This window comes from Trichechus manatus, unplaced genomic scaffold (assembly GCF_000243295.1).
Source record: "Trichechus manatus latirostris isolate Lorelei unplaced genomic scaffold, TriManLat1.0 scaffold00050, whole genome shotgun sequence".
NCBI classification, from domain to species: domain Eukaryota; kingdom Metazoa; phylum Chordata; class Mammalia; order Sirenia; family Trichechidae; genus Trichechus; species Trichechus manatus.
The window spans coordinates 10,460,421-10,470,599 of NW_004443986.1; the positions used below are offsets into that span (position 1 = coordinate 10,460,421).

General features: G+C 37.3%; 1 protein-coding gene across 3 annotated transcripts in view; it reads left to right on the forward strand.

Moving 5' to 3' along the window:
• The window catches only part of STK31 (serine/threonine kinase 31), a 124,063-nt gene extending 114,349 nt beyond the window's left edge, over positions 1-9,714 (forward strand). Inside the window, exons 23-24 of one of the 3 annotated variants that reach the window (XM_012555859.1) lie at positions 6,898-6,966; positions 9,329-9,714. In XM_012555859.1, coding sequence (XP_012411313.1) covers positions 6,898-6,966; positions 9,329-9,556 — 297 coding nt within the window. In that variant the 3' untranslated portion in view covers positions 9,557-9,714. The remainder of the gene's footprint in view (positions 1-6,897; positions 6,967-9,328) is intronic. The other 2 variants (XM_004377458.2, XM_004377459.2) reach the window with 2 other exon arrangements.
• The last annotated feature ends 465 nt before the right edge of the window (positions 9,715-10,179 follow it).

Here is a 10,179-nt window from a genome sequence, read left to right on the forward strand (position 1 = left end):
TAAGCAGGGTATTATTCAGTTTCCATGTAATTGATTTTTTTTCCTTGCTCTTTCTGTTGTTAATTTCTACCTTGATGGCATTGTGGTCAGAGAAGATACTTTGTATTATCTCAGCGTTTTGGATCTTGTTGAGGATTGCTCTGTGGCCTAAGATGTGGTCTGTTTTGAAGAATGTTCCATGTGCATTGGAAAAGAATGTGTACTTTGCACCTGTAGGGTGGAGTGTTCTATATATGTCTGTGAGGTCAAGTTGGCTGATTGTGCCGTTTAGGTCCCCTATATCTTTACTGAGTTTCTTTTTAGAAGATGTTCTGTCCTTTACTGAGAGTTGTGTGTTGAAGTCTCCTACTATTATTGTGGAACTGTCAGTTTCTCTTTTCACTGCTGTTAGAGTTTGTTTTATGTATTTTGGAGCCCTGTTATTGGGTGCGTAGATGTTTATTATAGTTATGTCTTCATGATGGATCATCCCGTTAATCATTACATAGTGTCTTTCTTTGTATTGTATGGTGGATTTTGTTTTAAAGTCTATTTTATCTGAGATTAATATTGCCACTCCTGCTCTTTTTTGGTAGTTGTTTGCTTGATATATTTTTTTCCAACCTTTGATTTTTAATAAATTTACATTTTTGTTTCTAAGGTGTTTCTCTTGTAGACAGCATATTGATGGATCCTGTTTTTTTATCTGTTCTGTCACTCTCCATCTCTTTATGGGTGCATTTAGGCCATTTACATTCAGCATAATTATTGATAGGTGTGAGTTTATTGCTGTCATTTTGTAGCGCTTTTTTTTGCGGTGCTGACTTTTTCTTTGTTCCTCTTGCTTTCCTGTGCTGAATTCCTTTTGTTTGTGGTTTTTTTTTTTCCATTTCTTTTGTTTTTGTGGGTTTTGTTTTTACTGAGACTTTATGTTTTTCCTTTTATTTTGATGAGTAGGTTTGCTAACTTTCTTTGTGGTTACTGTGAAAGTTACCCTTATCTTTCTAAGTTTGAAGCAATCTATTATTACTTGGTATCGCTTTGCCTTCCTCTCCATTAGAAGGTTCTATACCTACACCATTTATTGCCTCTTTTATTGTTCTGATGTTGTCGTAATTTATAATTAATTGCTCTGATTCCCTGTTGTATTTCTTTTGGTTTTGGATAGTCCTTGAGAATTCATTTCCTAGATTAGTATCTGGCTGGTATGATCCTGCGTCCTAGATTCAGCCTGTGAGCTGATGTTGTTTGTTCTCAGATCAAAGGACTCCCTTTAATAATTGCTGTAAGTTTGGTTTGGTTTTTACATAGTCCCTTAATTTTTGTTTATCTGGAAATTATCTAATTTCACCATCATATTTGAACGAGAGTTTTACAGGAGATATTATTCTTGTCTGGCAATTTTTTTCTTTCAAGGTTTTATATGTCATCCCATTGCCTTTTTGCCTCCATGGTTTCTGCAGAGTAATCTGAGCTTAGTCTTATTGTTTCTCCTCTGTATGTGACTTTTTGCTTTTCTCAAGCTGCTCTCAGGATTCTTTGTCTGTCTTTGGTTTTGGAGAATGTGATTATGATATGCCTTGGTGATTTTCTATTGGGGCCTATCCTATATCGGGTTCATTGAGCTTCTTGGATGGCCAGCTTTTCATCTTTCATGATATTGGGGAAGTTTTCTGTCAGCAGTTCTTCAATGATCCTTTCTGTGTTTTCTGTTTTCTCCCCGTTCTGGAACTCCGATCACTCACAAATTTTTGCTTTTGATTGTATCCCACATATTTCTCAGGGTCTCTTCATTTTTCTTCATTCTTTTTTCTGATTTTTCCTCAAACAGAGTTGTATCCAAGTGTTTGTCTTCAGTTTCTCTGATCTTGCCTTCCACTATTTCAGGCCTGCTTCTCAGCCCTTTTGTGACACTGTCCGTTTCTGAAATCTTGTTTATCTTTTGGATTTCTAATCGTGTTTTTGTATGATTTCTAGTTGTGAATTTATTTGGCATTTTGTTCCTGTATTACTTTCCTGAATTCTTCCGTTTTTTTGTCTGTATTTTCCATTAATTTGTCTGCCTTTTCCATGAGTTTGTCTATTTTTTCCTCATTTTTGTCTGCTTTTTGCTTCAACTCTTGGATAGCTCTGAATAGTAAGGATTTGAATTCCCTATCAGGTAGTTCCAGTGCCTTTTCTTCTACTGGAAAGTCATCTGGTGTTTTATTTTGGACACCTACTGGAACCATCCTGTCTTGTTTTTGTAAATGTTTTGATACTGTCCGCTGTCTTTGGGGCATTCTGTAGTTATTTTCTTTGTTTATTGACTGTAGATTTGTTTCATTGTGATTTTTTGTTTTATTTGGCTATGCCTGAACAGGCGGGCTATGTGTTCTTTGTTGTTTGCTTGTCTTTGGGCACGATCCTTTTCGCCTCCTTCTCCAATTGGCAGGGTCAGTCGCTCAGATATGGTACAGCAGGGCAGGTCTAGCTGAAGAGGAGTTGCTGGGATGGGTTGTTTGTGGCACTTAGTACGGCCACCAGGGCGGGAGGGTAATAAGTGCAGTGTGGGTTTCAGTAGGCCGTGCCTGGGCTGCTTGGTGGTGTGATGTTCAGCGCATGGTGCAGGTAGTCAAGATGGAGGGGGGATATTGTGATGTGTGGAGCTAAGATGGGTATGGGTGAGAGGAGAGAGGAACTGGAGCCAAAAATATACAAACAAACAAAAAAGAGTGCTAGGGGAGCTTGCCGTTGGAGTGGAGACATGAGAGACTATGAAATGGAGAAGATCAAAACGGAGAAGAAGAAAGAAAAGGAAAGGAAAAAATGAATAAATAAAAATTAGTTGGAAAGAAGAAAAGCAAAGCTCCCAGGGGTTCCTCCGGTGCAGCTGCGAGATCTGGGGAAGTTGCTTCCAGGCCATGAAGTACAGCCTGGCTAGAAGGGTAGAGGTGTCATTCAGTGCCAGGTATTTAGGGGACAGGAAGAGAAGGAAAGTATATAGAGATGAGAAACTGAGTAATGAAGAAAGACAAAAAGGGAAAACAAAACAAACAAATCAAACAAGAAAACCCCCAAAGAAAAACAGAAAAAAAGCCCCCCCCCCAAAAAAAAAAAACTAGAAAAAAGAGATGCCCTTGGGGATCCCTCTGCATGTCTGCACTAACTGCAGTGATAGGTCCCAACCCACGCAGTACTGCCTGGCTAGAACAGGGTCCCCATTCGAGAAGAGAAAAAGAAAACAAACAAACAATTCAAACAAAGAAAAAGCCCCAGGATCTCACCAGTGTGGCAGCACAGTCCGGGAAGCAGTTTCATATTCGAGCGGTGTTTCACAGCCTTTCAGGAAGAAGCAAAGATAGCGCACGGAGCCAGGTATTTGAGAGAAAGGAGGGGGAGCTGGTGAGAGGTAAGGAAGAAGTCTAAAGAGCAGAAAAAAGCAACACCAGCAGCCAACAAATGGCACTTAGGGAGCCGGCCAGTGCGGGCAGGTGGAATCCAAGCAACGCTGGGGTGAAGGTGGTGCTTCCCGGCCAAGAGACTGGCCGCAGGAAGCAGAGCAGGCCGAGTGGGGATGAAGAAGGGTAGGGGGTGGGAAAGCATGTATCGCTCGTTACTGGTAGTTCTGTCTTCTGCTGGAGGCTCCGTGAAGCTGCTTTCTCCTACCCCCTGTTCACTGATCTCTGATAGGAGTCCAAGATGGCGGATCTTTGCTGCATTAGCTGATATGGGAGCTCTGCATGTATCTCTCCTTGCTCTCTGTTCTCTGTCAGTTTTTTATTCCATTCGGTGCTTGGCTGAGTTCTTTATCTCTTCACTTGATGCTTAGGGTTTCAGGATTGCCGTTTTCTCTGTTTGGCTTAGTTTTTCGGATCTTCGCTGTGGAGGGACAGCGTGGTGCTTCTGCCTTTAGCGCAGTGTTGCCTGGAAGTCTCCAGTTTTATTTATCTTGATGCAGGATAGCGCATAGTTTTGAGGACTTTGTTATGTCGGGTTCAGTCAGGAAAATAGCAGCCATAACTCTATATGTTCCAAGTATAAAGGGTTTTAATACAGGAATTAAAAGTTTTCACATCCATTGGAAGAGCTGGGAGACTAAGGTTAGGGAAACAGTCATCTACTATTTCATATTTCAGCCTGCAGTACTTGAAGCAGATGGTTCTTAAGATGCTTGCATCGTATTTTTTATTAATTCTGCCAATCTCTACCTTTTAATTAGGGTATTTAGACTATTTACATTTAATGTTATTATTGGTATAGTAGGGCTTAAGTCTGCTATTTTATTAATTTTTTTTGTTCATCTATTAGTCTTTTTTGCCTTATGGTTTTTTGAACATATTTTTAAGAGTACATCTTTATGTACAGTGTTTTTTGAATGTATCCATTTCTGTAGTTTTCTTGGTGATTAGTCTGGTTATTAAATATACGTATATAATCGATCATAGTCTACTGGTATCACTGCTTTACCTCTTTGAGTGACATATGGAAACCTTACTTTCTTTTAGGTTCCTTAACGCTTCTCACTTTTAAATATAATTGCCTTGAGTATCAGATGGTGTTACAGTTTTTGTTTCTGTCATCATATATGACTTAGAAAACTCACGATGAGAAGGATAGTCTACAGTACTTACCCATATTTATCTTCTTTCCTCTGTTATTTCTTCCTTCCTGATTCTTCAAGATTTTTTTTAAAAATAATTTTCTTTTGATTTGAAGAACTTCCTTTAGCCATTTTTTAAGTTTATGTCTTCTAGGAAAATACCTTTTAGTTTTCCTTCATCTGAGAACATCTTGATTTCACCTGGCCTGGGTCACCTTTTTATTGGTTATATTGTAAGACACCATTTCACTATGTTGTCCATTCCTGGGGTCTCTACCCAGTTTTCCTTCCTCTTTCAACCTTTCAGAGTTATCCTTTGGTTGTCTTTTGTGCTGTTTCTAAGCTTTATAGTTGTACTTAGTGGAAAGGAGCAAGAAGAGACTGAAAGTTTTTAAGTTACAATGTTCGGACCTTATTTGGATCTGATTCATATAAACTGGGAAAAAGGTAAAATAATTTGTGGTATTTATGAGGTAATTTGAAATTTGAACTCTGAATATTTGATACTAAAATTTTTTAATGTGATAATAATATCATTGTGCCACAATAAAAGACTCTTTTAAAGATATTTACTAAAATATTTATAAACAAAATAATGAGATATATGGGATTTACTTAAAAAATAATGTGGATGGGTTTGTGCATAGGGCAAGACTGGTCATTGGTTGATAGTTGTCAGGGCTGAGTGAGGGATACTTGGGATTCAGAATATCTTTTTATATGTAAGAAATTCTCCATAATTAATAATCTGAAAATTTTTAGCTTGCATTTCTTGAACACGTTAGGTATTAGAGTGTATGGAAGCTTGTTTATGTTTTTTGTAGCTAATTTATGAGTATTGGTGAAGCCAACAGGGTAATAGGCTGCTAAGTTTTAATACATTTGCTTGTAAGGTGAGGCAATATTAAAGTGCTTATACTATGTATATCAACTGTGATCAATACTTTATGAGCCCATGGAAGCAGCAGTCAAGAAATCAAATGACATATTGCATTGAGCAAATCTGCAAAAGACCTCTTTCAAGTGTTAAAGACCAAAGATGTCACGTTGAGAACTAAGGTACGCCTGAACCAAGCCATGGTCTTTTCAGTCACCTTATACATATGCAATAGCTGGACAGTGAAAAAGGAAGACTGAAGAAGAATTGATGCATTTGAATTATGGTATTGGCAAAGAGTATTGAATATACATACCATGGACTGTCAGAGGAATGAACAAATCTGTCTTGGAAGAAGTACAGTCATAAATGCTCCTTAGAAGCATGGATAGTGAAACTTTGTCTCAGATTGAATTGTGTCATCCCAAAATATCTGTCAACTTGGCCAGGTCATGATTCCCAGTATTGTGTGATTGTGTACAATTTTGTAATCTGATGTGATTTCCTTATGTGTTATAAACTCTATGACTATGATGTAATAAGACGGATTAGTGGCAGTTATACTGATGATGTCTACAAGATTAGATACTGTCTTAGGCCAATCTCTTTTGAGATATAAAAGAGAGAAGCGAGCAGAGATACAAGGGAACCTCGTACCACCAAGAAAGCAGTGCTGGGAGCAGAGCGCATCCTTTGGACCTGAGGTTCCAGTGCTGAGATGCTCCCAGACTAAGGGAAGACTGATGCATCACAAGAACCTTCCTCCAGAGCTGATAGAGAAAGACTTCCCTGGAGTTGGTGCCCTGAATTTGGACTTCTAGCCTACTGGACTGTAAAAGAATAAACTTCTCTTTGTTAAAGCCATGCACTTGTGGTATTTCTTTTATAGCAGCACTAAATGACTAAGACACCATGGACTGTCAGAAGAGTGAACAAATCTGTCCTGGAAGAAGTACAGCCAAAATGCTCCTTAGAAGCATGGATGGTGAAACTTTGTCTCATGTACTTTGGACGTGTTATTAGGAGGGACCAATCCCTGTAGAAGGAAATCATGCTTGGTAGAGTAGAGGGTCAGCGAAAAGGAGGAAGACCCTCAATGAGATGGATTGACACAGTGGCTGCAACAATTGCTCAAACATAGCAATAATTGTGAGGATGGCACAGGACTGCACAGCATTTCATTCTGTTATACATAGGGTCGCTATGAGTCGGAACTGACTTGAGGGCACCTAAAACAACACAGCATCAACTCTGATTGATACTTTATGAGCCCCAGGAAATGTTTGGTTGTTTGTGAACAAATAGTTGTTAATGGATATGTTTTTATTCTGCGAGAGTTAATGTGCTTTCTCTAAGTGAGCTCTAATCACCAGTATCTAAAGAGTTTCAAATTTGACTTTTCTATAGGAACAGTATTTTGGTACATTGGGAATTTATCCATTCTTATTTTCTTTTATAGCTTTCTGTTCAAAATCAGGAATTTAAGATAAATGAAGATGGAATCCCAGAAGTGGATCAATTTCATCTGGTATGTGACCTTTTTGGCATTTATAGAATAGATGCTCAGCCCTGGTGGTGCTGTGGTTAAGTGCTTGGCTGCTACTGAAAGGTTGGAGGTTCAAACACACTAGACGCTTCGTGGGCAGTCTGCTTCCATAATGATTACAGCCTAGGAAACCCTATAGCGTAGTTCTACTCTGTCATATAGGGTGACTTTGAGTTGGAATTGACTCAATAGCACACAACAATAACAACAACAGTAATACCTGCTAATATCTTGTGAGGAATCCCTGGATGGTACAAAGAGTTAATGTGCTTGGCTGCTAATTGAAAGTATTGGGGGTTTGAGTCCACCCAGACTTTCAGAAGAAAGGCCTGGCAATATACTTTTGAAAAAACAGCCATTGAAAACACTGTGGAGCACATTTCTGCTCTGACACACATGGTTTGGTTTTTTAATAGCCTATGAAATTAGATTTTTTAAAACACACATTAGAAATAATGCTTAGGAGATTTGCCTGCACTTCTTGGGTTGTGGTAAAAAGCATTTGAGACAACTTTTGGGAGATTAATGAAACTATACATTACATTACATAAATTACATTTTCTAGCTGTCTGTGTAGAATGGAAGAACAAAGAATTTTGATAATGGTTTACAACTTTATCATGGTTATCCTCAACTTACACACTTCGATGAAACAAGCTGCCACTTGGGAGATCTGGCAGAGAATTGAGGATGACCATAATAAGAATTGTGGACAACCACACAGTACTGGGAATCATGGCCTAGCTAAGTTGACACACATTTTTGGAGGACACAATTCAGTCCATAACACTATCTTTTTCAGTTTGTTTTTTATTTTATTAGAGATTACCTTTCCATTTGTTCTTTAATTGTGTTTTATAATTTTATAAATTTTTATAACCTGTGAGAAGGAAAAGCCAACCTGTTTTTTCCTACTTACATCATTTTAATTTTTACATTTAGATTTTTGATCCATTTGGACTTATCCTTGTATTCGGTGTGAGGAATAGGTCCAATTTTACCTTTTCTTCTGTGTATCCAATTGTTCCCCCTCCCCTGCCCCATTTGAAGTGCCACTTTTTTAAATATTAAATTTTCATTTGTGCAGGAGTATATTTCTGGTTTTCCTATTTTGTTCCATTGGTTTGTTTATTCCTACACCAGCACCACATTCTTTTAATTTTAGAGACTTTATAATAGCTTTTAATACTTGGCAGGGCTAGTTTGGTCCTTGTTGCTGTTTTTAATTAGAGATTTTTGGCTATTCTTGCTTGTTATTTTTCTAAATGATATTTACAGTCAACTTGTCTCAAGGATAAAAAACTGATTGTATTTTTATTGGAATCATGTAAACTTTGTAAATTAACTTGGTGAAAATTGAGATGTTTATGATGATAGTCTTTTTTTGTCCTAGAACATATGACTTTCTACTTGTTCCAAATATACTTTTGTGGTTTTCAAGAGGATGCATTACTTCTCCTCATTTAGGTTTTGTACATTTTTAGTTATGTTTGTACCTAGGAGAAGTATTATCTTTAAATATATTTAAAAACATACTCTGCAGGGTGCAGTATGAACATTGGCATACATTAATTAAGAAAATATTTATTGAATGTCAACTATATCCCAACTAACTGTGCTAGTTGCTGGGAATGAAGTGATAAACGAATTGAAAATTCCTGACCTCAAGGATCTTAGAGTCTAGTGACAGACACTTAACGATATGCAGGTGTTTTTTCTTCAGTGTGATATGTTCTCTGGTTGGAGTAATTACAAGGAGCAAATACAAGGTGCCTTGGGAGGTGGAAATAATGGAACACAGCAACATCATAGGGTTATTTACATGTGATAATATAGTTAACATGTTCTGAAGTAGTGGCACATAATGAATTCTGGCTCCCATAATGATTATGGTAATGGTAGTGGAAGTAGAAGACTTCCCAGAGGAAATCACTTCAAAACTGAAACCAGAAGTAGTTGATTAGGTGAAGAAAGGTTACTCTTTCAGGCAGAGGAAGCTCTGTGGAATTTTCACAGTGCCAAACTCTCACTTGTGCTCTATACAAGAAGGAAAATGAGAAGTCATGAAATGCCCTGTTGTTTTGGAGAGTATTCATTCTCTTTTTTCCTTTACAATTTCCCCTGAATTCAATTTTTAAAAAATTGCTGGAGGTGTCTCTTTACAATAAAAAGTAGTTGAATTCTATAGGAGTTTTAAAAATCTAAATAGAAAAATTTTGATTTTAGCTCTGTATCACTGACCAAGAGTATTTCTGAATTGGACTCATCTTCATTGCAGGTGTGTCCTTTTGTTTGTTGTAGTTTGGTTTTGTTTCTAAAAATCTGTTTTGTTTTTTCTTTGCAGGAAGATCATGTCAAATCCCTCCTTGTTAGCCTGATCTCTTGTAGAAATTCAATGACTGCTGATCAAGTTTTGAATGCAGAATATTTCTTGCTACCAAAGGTGAAATCAATTCCAAACCCAGAAAAAGATACTGGATATACCAAATATATAAAGGAAGAAGAATTAAAGATGGAAAACTTGGATAAATATAAGGAAAAGACAAGAAATGGTGAAGCCAACTTTGATTGATAGATTAGTGTTATGTCTTTTGTTACAGATGTTCCTTTTAAAAAACTTTGTTTAGTTAAATAAACAGAAAAAAATCTAGAGGTGTTCTGGAAACACTTGATTGTGTCTTTGGTATTCAGGTTGTGAAAATAAAAGATGTTTGCCTATGCAAAAAAAAAGTGTGTATGCTTTGACATTTAGTTTAACTTGGAGGTATTAAGGAAGTACTTCCTGTAGTTGGGAATTGAGAAACTAGACTGTGATACTTGTAACATAAAAGGTTACTGAATTGCTGGACAAGTCCTATACAGATTCTCAGTATGTTGGTCAGCTGGTGATGAAGGGTGATGATACTTTTGTTCAACAAATATTTGCTTGGTATTGTCCTTGTACCCAGCTCTGGGAATATAAAGATAGACAAGACATGGTTATCACAGTCATTGAACTTCTACAAGAAGTCAAGCTAAAAAGGAGGGATTTGACACGATCATCCTGCAAAGAAAAAACAAAACAGATTTTTAAAAACAAAACCAACACTAAAACAAACGAAAGGACACACGTGTAATGAAGGGAAATCCAATTCAATTCTTCTACCCTATCACTAGAATGCTAGATTTAAGGGTAGTATAGGAGGAGACTGGTTA